The sequence below is a fragment of the Moschus berezovskii genome, chromosome 6, assembly GCF_049115385.1.
Source record: "Moschus berezovskii isolate FMDL1 chromosome 6, NW_MosBer_1.0, whole genome shotgun sequence".
NCBI lineage: Eukaryota > Metazoa > Chordata > Mammalia > Artiodactyla > Moschidae > Moschus > Moschus berezovskii.
The window spans coordinates 123,600,553-123,622,194 of record NC_142465.1 but is presented as its reverse complement, the minus strand read 5'-3'; the positions used below and the strand labels follow the sequence as shown (position 1 = coordinate 123,622,194).

General features: G+C 59.6%; 3 protein-coding genes across 5 annotated transcripts; 2 read left to right on the top strand and 1 right to left on the bottom strand.

Annotated features, from left to right (window-relative positions):
* The first annotated feature begins 1,970 nt into the window (after positions 1-1,970).
* On the top strand, positions 1,971-3,892 carry SCO2 (synthesis of cytochrome C oxidase 2). The gene is made up of 2 exons (XM_055395492.2): positions 1,971-2,329; positions 3,052-3,892. Exon 2 carries the CDS (start codon positions 3,065-3,067, stop codon positions 3,863-3,865), a length of 801 nt encoding a protein of 266 aa, XP_055251467.1. The 5' UTR covers positions 1,971-2,329; positions 3,052-3,064; the 3' UTR covers positions 3,866-3,892.
* A 102-nt stretch (positions 3,893-3,994) lies between these two features.
* NCAPH2 (non-SMC condensin II complex subunit H2) lies at positions 3,995-14,012 on the bottom strand. Of its 2 annotated transcripts, none has more exons than XM_088837602.1 (20): positions 13,783-14,012; positions 10,562-10,663; positions 8,429-8,484; positions 8,257-8,341; positions 8,114-8,182; positions 7,940-8,016; positions 7,732-7,865; positions 7,425-7,508; positions 6,893-7,032; positions 6,085-6,156; positions 5,833-5,899; positions 5,581-5,688; positions 5,456-5,509; positions 5,252-5,322; positions 5,082-5,175; positions 4,946-4,999; positions 4,804-4,859; positions 4,590-4,721; positions 4,349-4,498; positions 3,995-4,282 (listed from the first exon to the last, which is right to left on the bottom strand). In XM_088837602.1, exons 1-20 carry the CDS (start codon positions 13,888-13,890, stop codon positions 4,142-4,144), a joined length of 1,854 nt encoding a protein of 617 aa, XP_088693728.1. In that variant the 5' UTR covers positions 13,891-14,012; the 3' UTR covers positions 3,995-4,141. The 2 variants fall into 2 exon arrangements, with proteins under 2 accessions (XP_088693728.1, XP_055251466.2); XM_055395491.2 differs by having other exon boundaries at positions 4,946-4,996; positions 13,783-14,011.
* A 204-nt stretch (positions 14,013-14,216) lies between these two features.
* Positions 14,217-18,637, top strand: LMF2 (lipase maturation factor 2). 2 transcript variants are annotated; one of them, XR_008681882.2, is made up of 15 exons: positions 14,217-14,368; positions 14,754-15,007; positions 15,108-15,136; positions 15,280-15,497; positions 15,573-15,751; positions 16,158-16,299; positions 16,436-16,570; positions 16,641-16,746; positions 16,818-16,914; positions 16,997-17,179; positions 17,274-17,442; positions 17,542-17,653; positions 17,726-17,822; positions 17,916-18,318; positions 18,473-18,637. XR_008681882.2 is itself a non-coding variant. In XM_055396037.2 (14 exons), exons 1-14 carry the CDS (start codon positions 14,275-14,277, stop codon positions 18,204-18,206), a joined length of 2,106 nt encoding a protein of 701 aa, XP_055252012.2. In that variant the 5' UTR covers positions 14,217-14,274; the 3' UTR covers positions 18,207-18,637. The 2 variants fall into 2 exon arrangements, 1 of the variants encoding a protein (XP_055252012.2); XM_055396037.2 differs by having other exon boundaries at positions 17,916-18,637.
* The last annotated feature ends 3,005 nt before the right edge of the window (positions 18,638-21,642 follow it).

The following is a 21,642-nucleotide window of genomic DNA, read 5'->3' as shown; positions in this document are numbered from 1 at the left end:
AAGCATCAATTCTTCAGTGCTCATCTTTCTTTATAGTCTAACTCACATTCATACACAATTACTGGAAAAACCAGTAAATGCTTAACTCCAGTTGAGGCCTAACCAGTGATGGTGAGAAATATGGGGGTGGGGAGGTGACTCTGCAGGTGTACTCAGCATCCTTGCCCAGCCTGTATAAGTTAACAACAGATGTGATAATGAGGTACATGGGGGTACCTTGGATAAGCTGGAGTCTATTCACGAATTCACTGTTACCCAGAAACCAGAGCAGGTACAGGCAGGCTACTGATTGGTCATTGATCTCGGTTATCGATGGAAAACACAGGCCAGAATCTCTGAAGGATCACTATGGAGGATACTGATCAGTTATTCATGGGTCATTGGACTTTGGTCGAGGCCATCAATGGAAATTTGATAGGAGTCACTAACAGGGACTTGGGCTAAGTAACTGATGGGCCTCTGATCATTACTGGGCCAAAGGACGTTGATCCATATATTAGATGGACCCATATACTTTATATTCTGATAAGTGAGAACTTATCTGAATCAGTCCTGTCATTGGTCATGATTCTGGACATCTGTTAAGGTTGCTGATGAGTCCTTGGTCAGGGTCAGTGATGGGGTCACTGATCAGAGGCCACTGGGAGCCCTATTTCAGGGGAGGTTGGCCAGATACAAGGGTTGTGGGGGTGAGTAGGCTGCTGGTGCTGTATTGTGGGTCAGGAAGCTGATTCCTGCAGATGGATTCCGGCACGAAGTGCGATGTGACAGCCACCATCAACAGCCTGCCATTCATCACAGATGCCCTGACGAGGGTTTGCCTCCCGCATGTTAAAGACTCCTGACCTGTGAACACACAGCCACAGGTGATCTGACCCAAAGCCAGCGTGAGTGTCCCACATCACAGGATGTCTGACCACCCACTCAAGAGGGTGACTTGACTGATGCACCTGTCATCCCATCACATAGGGATCCTGACCGTCCACGTTCAGGGTCTCTGATCCCTCATGACTGATTCAAGTGTCAGCCTCTCCCACATCTCCCAGGAAGCTGCAGGATCTCCATCACCTGCAGACCCCTTAGCCACCCACACACAGCCCCCATCCTCAGTAAGAAGGCAGTGGACAGCCCGTCTGCAAAGATGGCAGGCAGGAAGTAAGAGAGGCCGCAGTCCCTAGCCGGGCACAGGCCCTGGAGCCTGTGTAGCCTCCCCATAGAGGTCCCCGTGTGGCTGTGGCCTCTCTGTTGGCACGGATCTCTTTACGTGGCCCCAATCCTCTGCTCGTAACTCGGGTAGCCTGACCCTGTCTTACCCTGCCGCGGCCAGGATCCAGCCTCCCCGCTCCATTCCCACCCGGTGACCCTTATCCGAGCAAGACCGACCCGGTCCCGGGTCTGGGGAAACTCTCGGGGCCCTCCCGCCGAACAAGCTCCTCCTGACCCCCACCGCTGAAGTCAGTCACGGCCGCTCCAGGTGTCTCCTGCCCCCTCCCAAGCCTCTGTAACTCCCTCTCCAGGGGAACCGGCAACCGAGGGTACATCAGGGCTGCAGTCTGACGACACGCGAGACGCGGAGCGGGGCCACGCCGTAGGCCGCGGCCTGGAGCGAGGCAGCGCGACCGCTCCTGGACGGCCTGGGGTCACGGCGCTCCGGGAGGGGACGAGGAGGGATGCCCCCGCCCCGGCTCAGCAGTACGCCCGGAGCCCCCTCCCTCCCGGGCCCAGCTGCTCACGGCCCGCTGCCCCCGCGCCCGCCGGACGCAGCAACGAAGCCCGAGAGGCCTGCAGCAGTGCGCGCGCCGGCGTGCCGGGCTAGGGAGCGGGGCGAGGACCACACCCGGCGGCAGAGGACGGCGCCGAGCATGCGCGGCCGCGGCGGAAGCCCCGCCTCCTGCACGTGACTTCCGGCAGGCCTCCGCCCTGGGCGCACGCGCACCGCCCGGCGCGGCCCGCGCGCTCGGCCGTCTGCGCGCGTGCGGCGTCGTTGACGCATGCGCGGTGACATCGAGCTGGGCGGGTGGCCCGCTGTGCCGCCCAGGTAGCATGTAGAGACGCGCCTCCTCGACCCTGGCGCGCGGGGGGCACCTGGAATGCTCGCAGGCGTATTCCGGGGGGCTGCTGTGAAAGGGGTTCCCGGAGGAGGTGCAGGAAACGTCTGGGTTTGCAGGCCCACCGTGTGCACAACTTGGAGCCCGTTTTGTAAGGGAGGAAGGTGGTGTGAACAGGCTAAGTGACGTGTCCAAGGTCGTGCAGTCGAGGAACCGTCGGACGGGCAGAGGCCGGGCGTTTAGGAGTCTTCGAGAGGGCCCTCCCAGGAGCGCCCGAACAGGTGAGGGGGGATTCTAAGACCTCCTCCTGGCAAACCGCCAGAGGCCCGGGAGAAAGGCACGGAGGTCACCGAAGCAGCGGCGGGACTTGAGTCCAGAGCTGCCGTCGGGTACCTGGCTGTAAAGAGTGGGCGCGCAGCAAGTAGAAACCTTCTCTAACGGGCCGACTGCCGGCTGGAAGTGTACGTGCGAGGGCTGGGGGCCAGGCGGAGCGCTGCAGGCTGCGGTGCGCATGGCGCAAGGTTTCCGCGGGGCCGGGGGCCCGACCACTGTGGCGGGAGTGGCCTCAGGAGAAAGGCCGCAGAAGGGCCGGAGGAGTCGGTCTTCGGAGGGTTGAATCCAGAAATTCAGCCACCTCCTCTTAAGAAATGGATATTTATTGCAAACAGATCAATATGCCGAGGAATCCGGCTGAGGCGTGTGCACGGAATGCTTTCCGTCAGCTCAGATGAAGGCGACGGCTGCGCTGTTAGAGCTGCCGGGGCCAGGTGGGATGGGATAGACTGAGGCTCTCAGGCTAAAGAACAAGAGAGATAAGCATGAACGCTTGTGATGCCTAAACTGGAGTTTGAGGTTTCAGAGGTGAGGCAGTTGAGCCCAGGTGAGAGCTAGGTGAGCAGCTGCTGACAGCAGAGCCTGTGTGGGGCTGGTCCTTCAGGTGGAGTCAGGGATCTCCTGAATGATGGGGGCACCTCTGGCTTCTGACACTCTTGCTCTTTTCCAGAAGCATCAAGTCCATGCTACTGCTGGCTCGGGCACCCAAAGCTTGGCACAGGCTCTTTCAGCTCAAGCCTCTGGCCTTCCTTGGGTCCCCAGGAGGCAAGGCCCAGCATGTGAGATACCAGCTCTTCTCAATGCCAGGCCCTGCAGAGACAGGCAGGCAGAGCCAGCCCCAGGGTCCTGGCCTGCGAACCAGGTTGCTCGTCACAGCCTTGATTGGGGCTGGACTGGGTGGGGCCTGGCTGGCCGTGAGGGCCGAGAAGGAGCGATGGCAGCAGCAACAGCGGATAGAGGCCCTGCGGCAGGCTGCTGTAGGCCAGGGTGACTTCAGCCTGCTGGACCACTGGGGCCAAGTGCGCTGCAAAGCTGACTTCCGGGGCCAGTGGGTGCTGCTATACTTCGGCTTCACTCACTGCCCTGACATCTGCCCCGATGAGCTGGAGAAGTTGGTGCAGGTGGTGCAGCAGCTGGAGTCTGAGCCCGGCCTGCCCCCGGTACAGCCCCTCTTCATCACCGTGGACCCCGAGCGGGACACCGTGGCCGCCATGGCCCGCTACGTGCAGGACTTCCACCCGAGGCTGCTGGGCCTGACGGGCTCTGCCGAGCAGATCGCCCAGGTGAGCCGTAGCTACCGCGTGTACTACAGCGCCGGCCCCAAGGACGAAGACCTGGACTACATCGTGGACCACTCCATCGCCATCTACCTGCTCAGCCCTGACGGCCTCTTCACGGACTACTACAGCAGGGCCAGGTCGGCTGAGCAGATCACAGACAGCGTGCGGCGCCACATGGCTGCCTTCCACAGCGTCCTGCGCTGAGCCGGGTCATTAAAGGGCTGTGACGGAGCCGTGTGCACGGGAGATCTGTACCCACAGCCCCTGGAGGCCATGGTGGGAAGGGGGCAGGGGACAGACAGCCCTCTCTACACAAAACGGTTCTGTAAAGGGTTTTGTTTGTTTTTTTTTAAGGGACTGGTGGGATGGCAACACTTTATTAGACTGGGCCAGCCAGGAAACAAAGCAGACCGAGGAGCGCACACCCGGTATCCGGGGGGATGGGCTCCAGGGCCCAACCCTGGCCTCGGTGCTCCCCACTCAGGGCTGGACTGTGGAGGGGGCGGCGTAGGTCTGGAAGCGCTGGTGGGCCCGCCGGTGCGTGAGCAGCCTCAGGGACATGGTGTCCACGGCTGCCTCCAGCCCCGGCTGCTGGGTGATCTCCACTGTGTAGTCGTTGGCCTGTAGGGCAGAAAGCGTCAGCAGAGGCCAGGGACCACTTCCCTCCCAGACGCCCAGGCCACTCACCAGCTGCAGGGAGGCCAGCATGGAACGACACACTTCGAAGGCAGGCTGGCCTGCCACCAGCTTTGCAAAGGGACACCACTGGTTAAGCTGGCTGAACTGGGAGACCACCTGGTCCCCATAGGTGTGGATGTCAAAGGGTACGTGCTCCTCCTGTGGAAGGAAGAGGCAGGTCCCGGGCTGGCCCAAGGCAGGCAGCAGGGGCCACTGTCCTCCACCAGGGGCCCCACCCAGCCCACCTCACCTGCTCCTGGAGCAAAGTCTGGATGGCGTCCTCCCAACCCCTGATGTGCCGCTTCAGCTCCGTCTCCTGGACAAGCTCCTGCCTCGAGGTGGTGACGAAAATGTCCTGCTTCGAGGTGGTGACAAAGAGCTCCTAGGGGAGGACCGGGGCCACCAGCTGGGTGCAGGGCCTGTCCCCGTCCCGCCCGGCTCCCCCAACGCTGACCTGGGCCTACCACATTCCTTTGGACCAGCTCCTCATAGCGCAGAGACACTGGCATGGCTTCCGCTTCTGCAAAAGTGCAGCCATGAACCTCACTCTCTCCTTCCTCCCGTCTTTGGGGGCCCCTCGGGCCAGCAGCCCACTCCCACACCTACCCATGTCTGCGTCTTCCCTGGGCTCTGCCCCCTCGGGCTCTAGGAAGTCATCTGCTGAGAAGGATGCACCGGGAAAAAGGCTGGTCAGGCTGTGGTGGGCGCTGAGCCCTGCCCCAGCCTCCCCCGGAAGCCCCACCTGCAGCGCCCAGGTCATCCACCGAGGCCTCCAGGCGGTCTTCCTCCACAGGCCACGGCCCCTGCTCGGCCCTGGGCAGCCACCGCTCAGCCACCTGTGCAGAGACAGCCCCTCAGAGGCGGTGCCATCTCCCCGCAGCCCGCAGGGTCCCCGTGGTGGCTGGTACTTGCCTCCCTCCTCTGCACCTTCCGGAGCGTCTCCAGCTGCTCCTTCACATGCTTCCAGTACAGAACCTCCATGTCTGCGCACACAAGCCTCGTGAGGGGCTCCCTCATCCTGCCCAGGCCCACCCGAGTCCACTCGGCCTCTGGCCTCCGCACGCTGACGGGTGGTGCAGCATGGGGTCAGCCTCCCTCAAAGAGCCCCAGGCTCACCTGCGAAGGAAGGGCCCTTTCGCCGGGACCTCCTGCTGTCAGCATGGTCGGCATCTGCAAGAAGCCCGGGTCAGCAGGGGCCGAGCTGAGGCCCACAGCCGCGCCCGGCCCCGGGCCCCACGCACAGGCGGCCAGGTACCACTGGTGGAAGTCCTGCAGCTTGACGGCACCCTTCCTCTTACGCTTCTGTCCTGGCGCCTGCTCCACGCGGGGGGGCACAGAATAGGGCCTGCCTGGGGGCAGACAGGCAGTCCCGGAGCACCACCACGGCCCAGGGCCATCTCCTGGCCCACAGGCCCTGGAACCCCCACCTCCACTCAAGCCAGGGGAGCCCAGCCCCCACCCCTGGCGGTCAGGGGCCGTGTCTGCCGCGTTACCTTTCCTGAAGGGCTTAGAATCTGGGGAGTCGAAGGGGTCCAGGCCCTGCCAGGGGTCTGGGGTGTCCTGAGCACAGAGCACAAGCAGACACAGGAAAGTGGAGGATGCGCACCCTCCCCCAGTCGAGAGGCACGGGGAGGGGGCCCTGGAACTGCAGCAGGGAGGCCCAGCGCTGGGGAGGAAGAGTGCTCGAGAGATGCACGCACTGCCAGGGCATGCCACCCGCCGGGCTCCGGCCCGCCTGTCCTCACCTGCAGCCTGGAGGCGGGCTCCCGGGCTTCCTTCCGCTCCCGGAGTGTACACCTCCTGGGCTGGGCAGCACTCTGCAAAGGAACACCAGGGAGTCCCCTCTCCTCCTCCGCCCAGGATTCCAGGCCGCCAGCAGCTCTGCTCTGGGGCCAGACCCGGGGAACCCTGCAGAAACCCCCTGGGGGCAGAAAGTTCAACGACCAAAACATAAAAGGCTAGTAAAAACTTTAGAAGATAAAAACTAGTAGACTAGTGGCCACAAGATAACTTCTTCAAAGAAAAAAACACAGTAAAGAATCTGCCTGCAATGCGGGAGACCTGGGTTCCATCCCTGGGTCGGGAAGATCCCCTGGAGGAGGGCATGGTGACCCACTCCAGTATTCTTGCCTGGAGAATCTCATGGATAGAGGAGCCTGGCAGGCTACAGTCCATGGGGGTCACAGAGAGTCGGATGTGACTGAGCGATTAAGCACAGCAAACCAACCAACCACACCTGACAGGCCCGTCCACTCTTGCCAGCCGGGCCTCAAGAGTCAGCTCTGGAGACCAGCGCCATGCTGGGTGGTACCCCTGGACACCAGTCCACCCCTGAAGAGCAGCAGCTGCACTGCTCAGAGAGGGAGCCGTGAAAGCTGCTGCGGGCAAGGGGAGGGTGTGGGGCTGGGGCCAGCAGGGGGCACACCCACCGCCCTGGCTCACAAGGACCAGACAGTGGGCAGCCCAGGGGGCCGTCTGCCCCGCACGTGCCATCCCTGCTGGGGCTTGCCTGGCTGAGGGTGGGGGCTCGGCAGGCCTCCCTGGGGGTCCCACCTGCTCGGGGCTCCTGGGCTCTGGGGGCTCCATCAGGACCTCAGGTGCTGAGGCCTCGGGGGGCTCCGCCGCCCCCTCTGCATCCTCTTCGTCCTCTCCCACGCCCCCACCTCTGGACGCCAGGCCTTCTGGAGAGGAGCCTAGCAGGGACACGAGACAGTCAGTGTTGGGAGCCCACAGGCCAGGCAGCGGGGGCCGCGCCTCGGGATGAGGGGCCGTTCGTGTCTCAGCTTCACTCATGGGAAGCAGGCAGTGCACAGTACACACAGCACACTGCTGCTCTCTTTGGTTCATCTTGTTTTTTAGTAATTTTCCTCTTTAAATGCTGCCACCTCTGTCTGCTCAGAGAGGAGGGTGGTCTGGGGGCAGCCACTGAACCAAGACAGCACAGCTGGCCAAGGTGGGCCCTGGGCATGAAGGCCTGCCCCGCAAGCCTCAGCCCAGGCTGGGGCGGTGGACAGGCTGGGATGCTGAGCACAGAGGCCCCTCCCCAGCCACCCCCTGTAGGCCTGCCTGGGAGCTCGCTTCTCACCTGGCTCCCGGGAGATGTTGAGCGCTGGGCCGGGACTCCCACACACAGAGACTTCCATTGGCTGCTCCTCAGTCCTTCCAGGCTCTGGGAAAGACCAGGGATCGAACACGGTCAGCCCTGCTCCCCCTACAAGGTCCCTCCCAGGTCCCACATGGCCAGAACCGGGAAGGGAGAGAACAGCCTGGGCGCAGGCCTCAGGCCCTCTGGGGCTGAGCCAGCCCCTGGGCAGAGGCCCTGTCCTGCAGGCAGGTCCGACGGTGGGCGCAGGCCCCCGAGCAAGCCCGCCTCGCCCCGCCAAAGTCCTCACCCTTCGGGTTCTGCAGCTGCAGGGCCTCCATGAGGGACACGCCCAGCGGCTCCAACAGGAACGTGCCTCTGGGGTGCGGCGTGCACGTGTTCACCCTGAAGTCCTTCCGGCTGGCCAGGACCTCTCCCTGACAGCTGGAAAACACGGGCGCTGCAGAGACCCTTCCCCAGCCCCACCCCACCCCCACCCAGCAGGCACAGGCCCGCACCTGTACAGGGGGTTACTGTTCTTTTCCATCTCGTCCGGGGCGACCAGGGCGTTGGGCAGGAGGGGGATGAGGGTCCCCTGCACAGAGGACAAGAGCAGGTGAACCATGGGAAGCCATGGGCCACAACACCACCCTCCACACCCCCATCAGCTAAACATAGGAGGGGGCACTCACGCTGAGGACCTGGTCATCCCTGAGATCCACGTTAGCACAGGAGTCAGAGAGGTCGTCCAATGCCAGGAACTGTGGGGAGACGGAGGGCTCAGGGGGGACCCGGCTAGCACAATGGGCACCGCTAGGCACCCAGGAAGCCTCACCTTCTGCTCCGCCTCCTGGGGGGCCCTGGGGCTGGCATCCCCAACGGTCCTGTCTTCCGGCTTGGAGGACAGCTGCGTGGCCTGCCTGAGAGAACCAGTGCACAGGCACTGCAGGTGAGGGCCGCCCGGGCCGCACGCACAGCAGACACACGGGCACCCCCAGCATACTCACTTCTTGCCAGAGATGAAGTCGAGAGCCTGGTAGACCAGGGAGTAGAGGTATTCCACCTGGCAACCAGAGCCGGCAGTGAGGACAAGAAGGGGGGCTCCCAGAGCCGTCCACACTAGTTGCCGAGTACCAGGATGCCCGGGCATTCTCTCCAAACTCCTGCCCATTTGGGCTGCCAAACTCACTGCTCCAATCCAACCGCCATGTGTTACCGAACAGCCAGAGGACCCCCCCACCCCCGCGCCCTCACTCCACACCGCCACAGCTACGGCCACCTCAGCCCTGCAGCCCGGACCCACAGCCACGTCTGCCTTTACGGGGCTCACCAACCAGCCCCAACTTGCAGGAGCACCACGGGTCTCTGCTGGCCCGTCACGGTCCAGCCATGGCCTGTGGGGCCCCACTGCTGGAGGTGAGCGTTGGGATTTTCCAGATTCTGACCACGAAGCACCCACCAGTAGGATGCAGACACGCACTGCCCAGACCATCCCATCTGGGTGACAGTGCCCAAGAGGACAGTGTGTCCGAGGGCACGGAGCCCACTCCCCAGAAACAAGCGACAGGAGCTTCCCCACGCGTCTGCCGCACGCACTGTGCTTTTCTCATTGTAAACAGATGCACTGAGACTCAGAAAATCAGAGCAACCCCACCAGCAATGGGTCGTGGACCTGCACCAGGGATGCAGAAATCCAGCAGCCATGAGCCACATGTGACCCTCTCAGTTTAAATCTAATTAAAAGTTAACAAAACACCAGACTCCTCAATCACGCATGCCACATTTCAAGGGCCCAGAAGCCGCACGTATTAGATCACAGAACATTTCTAGCAGCTCAGAAACACCAGCTGGACAGCGCTGACGACAGCCTATGCCCCTGCACACCTTCTAGACTTCGGGGTAACATTTTACTACACCTGCCAGAAGCACACATCTGCCCGTCTATGTGTGTGACCATAGGTGCACCTTACATGTGTGCTTTCAAAGTTAACTGCTGGTATTCCTCCTGAGGACAAAGCAGGACAAAAGCATCCCATTTCATGGGCTCATCTAAGACAAAAACCAATGAATTCTCAAACCGTCTTCATAACTCAAGGTGCCCAAGGCGGGTCCTTGTGTCAGTTACCCCGCAGGTTGGCGGTTTCCCCTCCTCCGTCCAAGGGCTTCTCAGTAGCGAGCTCCTCAGCACGCTTCTAAACTCTGCCTTCTGTGCACCCTGTGTTCCCCGCCCCCGCTAAACCGCCAACTGAGTGGTTCAGCGCTCTGGCCCACTCTTCCCTGCTCCTCCAGTAGAGGACGGATGGGGCAGCGCTGCTGGAGGAAAGTCTCCAGCATGTGCACGGGGGCCCCGGCAAACAGCGAGGTGCGTTTAACCTCCACTGCACGACCAGTGCTTTCAACTGGCCTTTTAGTTCGCATTTCCCTCAGCAGCGTTGATCTTTAGCCACGCCTCACTCTCCGAGTTTCTTGTACGGTAGCTGGTTCTCAGTAGCTGACTCACGCGCTCCATGTGAAAGCTGGGACCTTAGGCATGGACCCAGCAGACCCCTGGGCGCACCTTCTTGGCACTGTCCTGAGAGCTGTCTTCCCTCTCCTTCACGGCAAGCCCATCAGCCGCGCTCCTGGCCGCCTTCTCCTGCTGCTTTGCTTCGTCCACACCCCTCTCCCAGCTCCCCTTTCCCTGCCCCACCTATGGTTTTCAATACCGACTGTCACTGAGCATAGTTCAGAAACTCCAGAGATCTCCCTCCCTGCCCCAGCCCGCTGCCGCCTGGGGAGCCTGATTTGGTCAGTCTGGCTGAGGCCCAGGCGCTGGTGACTGCCTGGACGGCAGCGCATGCTGAGCCACTGATCACGTTACTGACGGTCTCTTTCTCTGGGCCGTGCGGCGCACAGGATCCCAGCCCCACCCAGGGAGCAGACTCAGCCCCGAAGCACGGAGTCCTAACCGCCGGACCACCAGGAGTTCCCAACCCTACAATTTTAAACCCATTCTGTTCTTCCGTGCTGAAAGGGGCAAGGACTTGGAGGAGGAGGTGGGAGGTGCTGCTGAGGCCACTCAGAGACAGGGCTGAGCCTGCCACCTGCCCCAGCGAGACAGCAGGCCTTAGCCCCACAAGACCATAGCCAGGCGGGCCCACCTTCTTACTGTAGACACAAGCGGAGCCCTGGATCAACAGCGCTGCCTCAATGAAGTTCATTGTGGTTTTGCCTTTGTCAAAAGAAATGCAGATCTGGTCCAGCTGCAAGACACAACGAGGGACAGTGGGAAGTCTATGCACCCTCCTCCTGGCAGTCCACCCAACCCACCCCCGATCCAGTGCCAGTGGCCCGAGGTGCCTGTCACCACAAGCAGCCCTTCTGAACAGCTCTGGCTCTGCCTGAGCCTGCCAGCTGTCCGTTTTTTTGGAGGGGAAAAACAGGTCTTTATGATTTCCCCCACTTCCTGTAACTTCTAAGACCTAGTGTTTTGGAAGATACAGGCTCATAGGGTGCATCACCCACAGACAGCCAGAGCTACACACCAGCTCCTCTCCAGAGGTGCTCGTATTGCGCCCATCCTAGCCAGGGCCAGCTCAGCCAGACTCCAGCAGGAAGACCCCACCCCAGGAGAAGGACGGAGGACCCTCAAGGGTGGGGAAGAGAGACAAAATGCTGGGGTCTCAATCCCTCGAGCAGAAAACTCAGGAAACACTTCCAAGTATGTCATCCCCCTTCCTCTGCAACTTCTGACCCCCAGCCTCTCCTGAGCCCCAGTTCCCACCACCTCTTAAATCTGTGTCCACCAACCACATGCCAACAATCCCCAAACCCATCTAAACCAGCTCTCTCTAAGGTAAGAAAGAATATTCTGGCAGCTGTGTGGAAAATGAAAGGAGGAGAAAGATAAAACTAGAGGCAGAGAAACGAGGACTTCAGGGGACAGAAAAGGTTTTGAGAAGCAGACATACAAAGCAGGAGAGGAGCAGACCAAGCAAGTATGTTCACCAGGCATCCCCAAGCACCCCGCTCAACGCAGCTCCAGCTAGCATAGTTCTCTGCGTTTTCTCAGGAGACTGTGTGTTCAAGCAGAGGTCAGTCGTCAGATCAAGTGTCCATTTAACATTTATTCTGCACCCACTGTGTGCCAGGCATTCTATTAAGCAAAAGGGAGAGAAAATGAAGATAGTCCCTGCCCAGGCAGAATTTACATTCTAGTGTGGAAAGACCATAAACAAGTTAGAGACCAGCTGAAGATGAACATTCTAAAATACAGAAGGTGCTGTAACAACTAATTTAGACCCGGTAGTCAGCTGAGATTTAACCTGAGAGGCACAGGACGAGAAAGGGCCAGTCAGAAAGAGAACTGGGCAAAAAAGGTTCACCACTGAGTACAGAAAACGTGTGTGTGTGTGTGTCTGTGTGTGTGTCTGTGTGTGTGTGTGTCTGTGTGGTGCAGCCAGCTTGGGTGCTGCAAACTGACTGGTTCAAAGAACAGGTGGAGAAGAACCTAAGACAACGTTAAAACAGTGAGCAGGGCCAGATTCAGAGAAGGAAGCCTGAAAGGGCCAGTCAGAAAGAGAACTGGGCAAAAAAGTTTCACCACTGAGTACAGAAAACATGTGTGTGTGTGTGTGTGTGTGTGTGTGTGTGTGTGTCTGTGTGTGTGTGTGTGTCTGTGTGGTGCAGCCAGCTTGGGTGCTGCAGACTGACTGGTTCAAACAACAGGTGGAGAAGAACCTAAGACAACGTTAAAACAGTGAGCAGGGCCAGATTCAGAGAAGGAAGCCTGGCTTCTATTCTGGGAGCAACAGAAAGCCACTGAGGGGCATTAGGCAGGGCAGTGCTGCAGCCTGATTTTAATTTTTAAATCACACTTGCTGCTGGGTGGAGCATGAATTGGATAGAGCCAACAATGACAGTAGGGAGTCCAAGAATGAAGGTTTTCACATGAATGGGGCCAGACTGTGGCCTGGATCCAAGAAAATGGAAAAATGGAAAAAATGGAAAAACTGAAGTGAGGTTCTGATGACATGACTGATAGAAACCATGGGTGAACTGGTGTGCAGTGTCAGGTTTCCCTAGCTCTGAGCTTTCACTTTGAGGAACCTTGGTGCCGTATACCAAGATCAGCAAGGCTGAGCTTTGAGCGGGAAAATAAAGAGCTCACCTTTAAATTGATGATCAATTCCAAAGAAATGGTGTTTTTACACTGTGGTGTTGGAGACTCTTGAGAGTCCCTTGGACTGGAAAGAGATCAAACCAGTCAATCCTAAAGGCAGTCATTCCTGAATATTCACTGGAAGGACTGATGCTGAAGCTCCAATACTTTGGCCACCTGATTCATAGAGCCGATTCGTTAGAAAAGACCCCTCCACAGGAGGAGAAGGGGACAACAGAGGATGAGATGGTTGGATGGCAGCACCGACTCACTGGACATGAGTTTGAGCAAGCTCCGGGAGATGAAGGACAGGGATGCCTGGCGTCCTGCAATCCGTGGGGTCACAAAGAGTCAGACACGAATAAGCGACTGAACAGCAACAACAACTCCTTTGACTCTATTAAACCTGAGACGCTTTTGTAACATCTAAATGAGAATGTCAAGATTAAGAAGCTGGATACGCAAACCGGAATCAGAGAAAAGGCCTGGAATGGACACATAAACCGAGGGAGAGGAGAGTAAACAAATAAACCCAGCGATAGACCTCATTCAAGTGGTACTTAAAATCATGGAAATAAATGAAGTGGTTTAGGGGAAATGTGTAAAAAAATGGCTCAGGCCACGCCCTGAGGAGTTCAACACTAGTCAGGAGACAAACGCTGTTTCAAAAAAGAGGATGCCGTCAACTCATCAAATGATGCTGACTTGAACAAGATGACTCTTCTGGTGACCCTGGGATGTGGTAGGAAGGAGGTCGTTATTGATCAACACAAGAGCAGTCCAAGCGGGCGAGCAGTGAGAGTGAAGTGCAGAAACGGGACAGCCCTTCAAGGAAGTCTAGACACGCTGTCAGATACGAGAAAGGGGTTAAATGCTGACGGTGGAGCAGTGGCTTGAAAGTCTAAACATAAGATCTTCCTCCTGCATCGTGACCCAGACCTCTCACACATGCACACAAGTTATATTCTACTCTATCACAGAAAAATGCTGGTCGCTACTCACTGGATCGATTTCAAGGCTCATTAACGGAAAGCGATCTCTAATGACAGCTCCAAGTTAATCAAGTAAGGGATGATTTCGAGGGCCAAGAGACGGAGCTGGGAAAAGGGAACGAGCCTGCGGATGAGTGCAGTCAGAGCGCCAGACGGAGGCTCCACACGCCTCAGAGGCGGCAGGGCCCCGCAGCCCCCGCCCCGCGCCACTCCCCGGGGCCGCCCTCACCTCCTCAAGATATTCGCCCAGCTGGGCCGCCACGTCCACCTCCCAGTTCCTGGTGAGGTCACGGATGGGCAGCAGGAGGTGGGCGAAGCGCGCCTCCACGTCCTCCATGTTCGGGAGGAGCCGGATCTGCCCGGGGACCGCAGCGCAGGCTTCCAGAGGGGCCGGTGCGCTCAGCCCGCCACTACTTCTGGCGCCATTTTGCTGTTCCCGCCCAGGAAGATACGTAGCGCGCAGCGACGCGCGCACAACTTGACGCAGAGCGGCCGCCTCACGCCGGAAAGGGCGCAGGACGCGCCGGAGGCGGGGCGTGAGCGGGGGCGGGGCCCACGCCTGCGGAGGGCGGGGCGGGGTTTGCAGCTGCGGCCGGCGCGGAGGGGCGGGGCGGGGCGGGCGCGGAGGGGCGGGGCGGGCGCGGAGGGGCGGGGCGGGCGCGGAGGGGCGGGGCGGGGCCGGGCGGACCCGGGATCGTGTCCAGCCCACCGCATAGCGGACATGGCGGGCTCTCGGCTCCCACGGCGGCTCTTTCTCCAGGGCGTGGCCGCCGTCTTCATGTTCGCCTTCGCTTCCCTTTACACGCAGATCCCGGGTAAGGGAGCCGAGAGCCGGGTGCCACCAAGCGGGACCCCCCCAGCCCGGGTCCTGTGAGCCCCTCACCTCCCCACCCGGCACACCGCTGTGTAGGGGCGGTGAGGTCCAGGCCCGGATGCATGGGGTCGGGGACTGCGGTTTCTGTGCTGCGAGCCGTGGGGGTGTGGGCCGTGGGCAGGCGTGCAGGGGTCATTTCAGCACGGTTCTGGGTTCTGACCTCGGCACGAGGGTCTGGAGGGTCTGCAGGCCTTGACCTGTCGGGAGGGAGAATCTGCTGGTCCCGACCTGGGTTGGGAAGGGCAGATCCGCAGGCCCTGGCTGGTGGGGGGAGTCTCGTGTCCGCGGGCCGTGTCCAGGGCCTGCCCTGATGTGCCCTCCCACAGGCCTGTACGGCCCCGAGGGCATACTGCCTGCCCGGAGGACACTGCGGCCCCAGGGAAAGGGCCGCTGGCAGCAGCTGTGGGAGACCCCCACGCTGCTGTGGGAGGCACCGCTTCTCGGGCTGGACACTGCCCAGGGCCTGGAGCTGCTGAGCCTGCTGGGTACCCTGCTGGCCCTGGGCGCCCTGCTGACGCACCGGCTACGCCACCCGCTCGTTTACCTGCTGCTCTGGGCCACCTATCTGTCTGTCTGCCAGGCAAGTGGGGCTGTGCCACTGGGACCCTTGCCTCCAGCTCCCTCCAGGCCCACCCGCCCCCTCCCCAGCCCGTGCTTCCTGACCACACTTCTCCCTGCAGGTGGGCCAGGTGTTTCTTTATTTCCAGTGGTGAGTGACTGCTGGGTCTGGGGCTACAGAAGGCTGGGTGGCTGAGATGGGGTGGGATGTGTTTGTTTCTCCCAGGAGGACCCCCTTAGGGGAGCAATCTTGATGGAGAAGAGGGCCTCTGTGCTATTTTTTTATCCCCGTAGGGATTCCCTGCTGCTGGAGACGGGCTTCCTGGCCGTGCTGGTGGCCCCTCTGGGGCTGCCCCCCAACCACAAGCAAGCCTCCCAGGGGAGGCCGGGAGGGTTCTCCCCCCATGAAGGCCTCCCCTTCTGGCTCGTGCGCTGGCTGCTGTTCCGCCTCATGTTTGCCTCCGGTGTGGTCAAGCTGACTAGCCGTTGCCCTGCATGGTGGGGGCTCACTGGTGAGGGTCCCTGCCTGGACGTGGGGCAGTGCTGGGGGCTCTGCCCAGCCCTGACCGCCCGCCTGTCCCCTGCAGCCCTCACCTACCACTACGAGACTCAGTGCCTGCCCACGCCGGCCGCCTGGTTTGCCCACCAGCTGCCCGTCTGGCTGCACAAGCTCAGCGTGGTGGCCACCTTCCTCATCGAGATTGCAGTGCCTCCTCTGTTCTTCGCTCCTGTTCGCCGCCTGCGGTTGGCTGCCTTCTACTCACAGGTCGATGGGGTCCTTAGCCATCAGAAAGACAAGCGGGACGTGACCTTGCTCTGCACTGCCCAGAGGGCTCCACTGGGGATGGGTGTCTGCTGCCGGGCAGTCAGAAGGGCCTCGTGGGCAGAGGAGCTCGTTAGCCTGGGGTGCGAAGGTGTGCCTGCGTGGAGGGTGTGCGTCCTGGGGAGGCAGGGGTGGCTGAGGAAGGGCAGCGTGAGACATGCCAAGCGTGGGTTTTCTCCCGGTGCTGCTGGGAGCCATCGCGGGGGTAAGCCAAGGGAGGGGAAGTGGAGCGGGAAAACAGGGGCCCGCCGCAGAGCTCGGTGCGGGCGATGCGGAGGGGCCTGGGAGCAGGCTCCGAAGGGCCTGGGAAGGGGGCGGCCCCCGTGAACTGAGTCCAGACCTACTGCAGGTCTTGCTGCAAGTTCTGATTATCATCACTGGCAACTATAACTTCTTCAATTTGCTCACCCTGGTGCTCACCACCGCCCTCCTGGATGACACACACTTGGCTGCCAAGTCGAGCGCCGGCCGCCGCAAGAGGGCGACCAGCTGTGAGTGTCCACCTGCCCCAGACAGACAGCTGTCCTTTCGCCTGCCCCCCGCCAATGACCTAGCTCTGCCCCAGCCCCCAGGCCATAGACCCTCCAGCCCTGCTCCCAGCCGACCCATGACTGTCTTGGCCTGCAGCCTGGCCCAAGGCCCTGCTGGCCATGCTGACCCTACTGCTGGAGTTAGCCGTCTACGGGCTGCTGGCCTATGGCGTGGTACACTACTTCGGCCTGGAGGTGGACTGGGAGCAGCACGTCGTTCGCTCCAGAACCAGTGAGTGTCAGCTGGGGGTTCAGAGGGTGGAGGCCGAAGCATTCCTCCTCACACCCGCTTTCTTCTGCAGCCTTCACCTTCCACCAGTTCTCCCAGTGGCTGAAGATGGTGACCCTCCCCACCATGTGGCTGGGCGCGGCCTCTCTGGCCTGGGAACTGCTAACAGCCCTCTGGAGGTAAGTGGTGCAAGAGGGTGGGTGGAGCCGTGCAGGGCAGGCCAGACTGCAGTTGTGTTCTCCGCCCCCAGGTGGGTGCAGGTGCGAGGATCGCTGCAGAAGCTCTGTGCTGCCATCCAGCTGTCCATCTTTGGCATCACCACGTTGGCTTTGTTCACGATCAGCCTGGTAGGTAGTCCTTTGGGGCTAGGGTCGGGAGTCAGGAGACGGCTGGAAGGCCATTGCTGAGCCTTTGTCTGCCTGCCTCCAGGTACCCTACTCCTACATGGAGCCCTCGAGCCATGGGCGCCTCTGGACTGGGGCCCACCGCCTGTTTGGCACCGTGGAGCGCCTGCAGCTGGCCAATTCCTATGGCCTTTTCCGCCGAATGACAGGCCTGGGTGGGCGGCCGGAGGTGGTGCTGGAGGGCAGCTATGACGGGCACCAGTGGACGGTGAGGCCCCTGCCCAGGGAGCCTGGTGACCCCACAGGCCTGGGTGGGGAGAGACAGGGGAGCCAGCCATGCTGAAGGGGAGTCTGCCCGGCAGGAGATCGAGTTCATGTACAAACCCGGGAACCTGAGCCGGCCGCCCCCCATGGTGGTGCCCCACCAGCCGCGCCTCGACTGGCAGATGTGGTTTGCAGCCCTGGGCCCCCACACGCACAGTCCCTGGTTCACCAGCCTGGTGCTCCGCCTGCTGCAGGGCAAGGAGCCTGGTGAGGCTGAGTGGAGGGGCGGGGCCTGCGGGGCGTCTGGGCGGCCTTCGGGGGGCCTCGGGGAGGGTGGATGTTGAGCTCTTCCCCTTGTGCTGTCAGTGATCCGCCTCATCCAGAACCACACGCCCAGTTACCCCTTCCACAAGCAGCCGCCCACGTACGTGCGGGCCCAGCGCTACAAGTATTGGTTCTCGCATCCTTGGGAGCAGGGGTGAGTCTGGATGCCAGGAGGGGTGCGTGGGTCTGCGAGCTGGCCCCGCCTGAGCCCCCCATGCTGTTGCAGCCAGTGGTGGCGACGCCAGTGGGTGGAAGAGTTCTTCCCATCCGTGTCCTTGGGGGACCCAACGCTGGACATGCTGCTCAGGCAGTTTGGCCTTCAGGTAGGAAGGAGTCAGGCAGGCAGGGGTGGGCAGCAGGGGCGACCCCAGCCCACAGGGACGACCCTCCGGACCCTCCTGCATCCTGTCCCGCAGGACAAAAGCCCGCCCCGGGCCCGCAGCTCCAGCAACACCCTGACCCAGGCCCTCCACTGGGTCCGGAGACAGCTGTCTCCCCTGGAGGCCCCCACCCTGCTCTGGGGGCTCCTGGGGGCTGTGGGGGCCATCAAGGTCATGCAGGCCCTGCTGGGCCCGCAGTCCCTGCCTCGGACCAAGGAGGAGAAGCACAGGCCAGCCCCCGACGAGGACTCGGTAGCTGCCAGCAAGCAAGCTTCCCCAGCCCCCAACGTCAGCAGTGGCTCCCAAACCCCCCGGCGGAAAAAGTAGCCGTGATCTGTCAGCCACAAGTCCTGAGAGGGTCAGGGTCACGCTTGCCTCTGGCTCTCTGCCACAGAACGGCCCAGCCACCGTGCCTTAGCCAGCTGCCACGCAGATGCAGGTCAGGGTGCTGGCCTATGGGGGGGGCATCAGCACTTCTGCTTCAAGGGCATCCCCCCACCCCTACCACGTCCAGGAGGCCCATGTGTGACCTGGCCCAGGGTCCATTCCCAGAAGTGGTAATCGGGGACCCTTGCCGTCTGCCCCCACTGCAGGGGTCCAAGTCTGAGGCCCCGACCCCGGCTCCTGCACACGGGGTGGGGTGAGGTGGGATGAGGCTGACCTGCTGTGGAAGAGGAGGGAAGATGCCCCGAGGTCTCTTGTGCAGCAGCCTGTCTGGGCATCCGGATCCATGAACCAATAAAGGCAATTGTGTCTGACCACGCTCCTGCCACTTCCTTCCCACGGGAAGCCTGAGGGCAGTCGGCCTTCTCTGCCTCTGACGGTGGACACAGCCCACATACAGTCTGGCTGACCGCTGAGCAGGCTTCATGGGTGCCTTCTCAGTCTCGCCCTCAACGTTCCCATCTGTAAGATGGACACGAGGGCCTGGCCTGGCGCTGCCTGAGCCACAGTCCAGCACAGCCTATTCGAGCTGTCAGCTCCGCATGTCAAGGCTGTGAGGTCAGTGCTGGAATGTGGGGCCTGGGACCATCTGAAGGTTGGAGAGTTGGCCAGAATGCTGGCCCGCCCTGCTCTCCTGTTCCCACCTCCTCATCTCAGGGGAGAAGTGCAGGGTCCACACGCTGCGTCTTGCTTAGGCTGCGATGGAGGAGAGACGGGAGGTGGGCAGGGCCGGTGTAGACGCACCATCAGGGAACTTGTCCAGCCTCTGGCTGAGAGAAGTGGGGTGTGGGGGGGGACAGAAAGGGGGAGCAGAGGCCCTGGACCAGGGGCAGGGTCAGCAGTTAGTGCCTCTGACCACTTCCAGGAGCAGACGTTGAAGGTGCTGCTGCCCGGGTGTCTGGACGTGGCTCATCAGTAGGAGGCTGCCGCCTTCCTGCGCCCGGCTCTGTCCTCAGTCTCTGCCCCTCACGCTGTCACCTCCCAGACCTCTGGACAGCCCCCCAGCGTGCCCAGCCTCTCCCCCCAAGTCACTGGGTCCCCCTCCGACTGATCCGAGTAGACGACGCTGCACGCTCAGCCTGTGCCCACAGTCACACGGGCTTAAGCGGTCCTGTAACCTGAGCCTTTGGGTGCTCTCAGACATGACGAAGTGATGTGCATGTGAGCTTTTCTTCAGAGTGTTCAGCCCTCTATATCTTCAGCTTCCATGTCTGCGGACTCAACCAACCTCACTCAGATTGAAAATAATCCAAAAAAAAAGCATTCCAGAAAGTTCCAAAAGGGAAAGCTTGAATTTGCTGCACAATCGGCAACTGTCTACGTAGCGTCTTCCTGGTCTTCAGTGTAAGTAACCTAGAGACGAGTTGGAGTGCGCAGGAGGGCGAGCGTAGGTTATGAAAGTCCTGCTCCGTCTTACGTCAGGGAGCTTGATGCCTGTAGTGGTTCCTGGAAGCAATCCCCCTTGCATAGAGGGGAGACCGTAATGTATCAACGTAAAAACGTATTGCTTTTCTTAGGCTTTTAAGCTCAGTGTCTGAATCTCTTGCGGGGCTGTCTTGTGCTCTGTAGCAGCTTTGAGATGCAATTCGCGTGCCGTGCTGCTCACCCACTTAAAGGGCACGATTCAGTGGCCCTCAGTGGATTCACAGGCTTGCGCATCCATCACCATAGTCAATCTGAAAACCTTTTATCATATCAAGAAGAAACCCCATTCTGCTAAGATGGCATCTTCCGATCCCCCTTCCCATGACCTAAAAAACCACTAGTCTACTTTTCGTCTTCATGAGTGAAAGTGTCAGTCGCTCAGTTGTGTCCAACTCCTTGAGACCCCATGTCCCTGGGATTCTCCAAGCAAGAATACTGGAGTGGGTTGCCATGCCCTTCTCCAGGGGATCTTCCCAACCAAGGGACTGAACTTGGATCTTCTGCATTTCAGGCAGATCATTTACTGTCTGAGCCACCTGGGAAGCCCTTTTTGCTTCGTCAGTTCAGTGTCTCAGTTGTATCCAACCGTTTGCGACCCCACAGACTGCAGCACAGCGGGCCCCCCTGTCCATCACCGAGCCCTGGAGCTTGCTCAGTCCCGTCCATCGAGTTGGTGATGCCATCCAAGAACCTCGTCCACTATCCACCCTTTCTCCTCCTGTCTTCTATCTTTCCCAGCGTCAGGGTCGTTTCTGATGAAGTCAGTTCTTCACATCAGGCGGCCAAAGTATTGGAGCTTCACCTTCAGCATCCATCCTTTCAATGAATATTCAGGACTGATTTCCCTTAGGATTGATTGGTTTGATCTCCTTGCAGACTCCCTTGGACGCTCAAGAGTGTTCTCCAACACCACAGTTTAAAAGCATCAATTCTTTGGTGCTCAGTTTTCTTTATGGTCTAACTCTCACATCCATACGTGACTACTGGAAAAATCATAGCTTTGACTACAATGATCTTTGGCGGCAAAGTAACATCTCTGCTTTATAATATGCTGTCTAGGTTTATCAGCTTTTTTTCAAGGAGCAAGTGTCTTTTACTTTCATGGCTGCAGTACCATCTGCAGTGATTTCAGAGCCCAAGATAATAAAGTCTGTCACTGTTTCCATTGTTTCCCCATCTATTTGCCATGAAATGATGGGAACGGATGCCATGATCTTCATTTTTTGAACACTGAGTTTTAAGCCAGCTTTTTCACTCTCCTCTTTCATCAAGAGGCTCTTTAGTTCTTCCTCACTTTCTGCCGTAACAGTGTTGTCATCTGCATATCTGAGGTTATTGATATTTCTCCCAGCAATCTTGATTCCAACCTGTGCTTCATCCAGTCCAGCGCTTCTCATGATGTACTCTGCATACGTTAAATAAACAGGGTGACAATATGCAGCCTTGCTGTACTCCTTTCCCAATTTGGAACCAGTCTGTTGTTCTATGTCCAGTTCTAACTGTTGCTTCTTGACCTGCATACAGGTTTCTCAAGAGGCAGGTCAGGTGGTCTGGTATTCCCATCTCTTTCAGAATTTTTCACAGTTTGTTGTGATCCACACCGTCAAAGGCTTTGGCGTTGTCAATAAAGCAGAAGTAGATATTTTTCTGGAACTCTCTTGCTTTTTCTATGATCCAACAGATGTTGGCAATTTGATCTCTGATTCCTCTGCCTTTTCTAAATCCACCTTGAACATCTGGAAGATCTCGGTTCATGCACTGTTGAAGCCTAGCTTGGAGAATTTTGAGCATTATTTTGCTAGCATATGAGATGTGCAATTGTGCAGTAGTATGAACATTCTTTGGCATTGCCTTTCTTTGGAATTGGAATGAAAACTGACCTTTTCCAGTCCTG

Bases quoted from the DNA above. Each gene is read 5' to 3' on its own strand.
- SCO2 (XM_055395492.2), top strand. From the start codon at position 3,065: ATGCTACTGCTGGCTCGGGCACCCAAAGCTTGGCACAGGCTCTTTCAG.
- NCAPH2 (XM_088837602.1), bottom strand. From the start codon at position 13,890: ATGGAGGACGTGGAGGCGCGCTTCGCCCACCTCCTGCTGCCCATCCGT. The intron at 6,157-6,892 runs GTGGGACCCCCA...GTTCCTTTGCAG, and splicing joins AGCCCAGGAGCCCCGAGCAG to AGTGCTGCCCAGCCCAGGAG. The intron at 4,722-4,803 runs GTAGGCCCAGGT...GTCCTCCCCTAG, and splicing joins AGCTGGTCCAAAGGAATGTG to GAGCTCTTTGTCACCACCTC.
- LMF2 (XM_055396037.2), top strand. From the start codon at position 14,275: ATGGCGGGCTCTCGGCTCCCACGGCGGCTCTTTCTCCAGGGCGTGGCC. The intron at 15,137-15,279 runs GTGAGTGACTGC...TTATCCCCGTAG, and splicing joins GTGTTTCTTTATTTCCAGTG to GGATTCCCTGCTGCTGGAGA. The intron at 16,300-16,435 runs GTGAGTGTCCAC...CTTGGCCTGCAG, and splicing joins CCGCAAGAGGGCGACCAGCT to CCTGGCCCAAGGCCCTGCTG.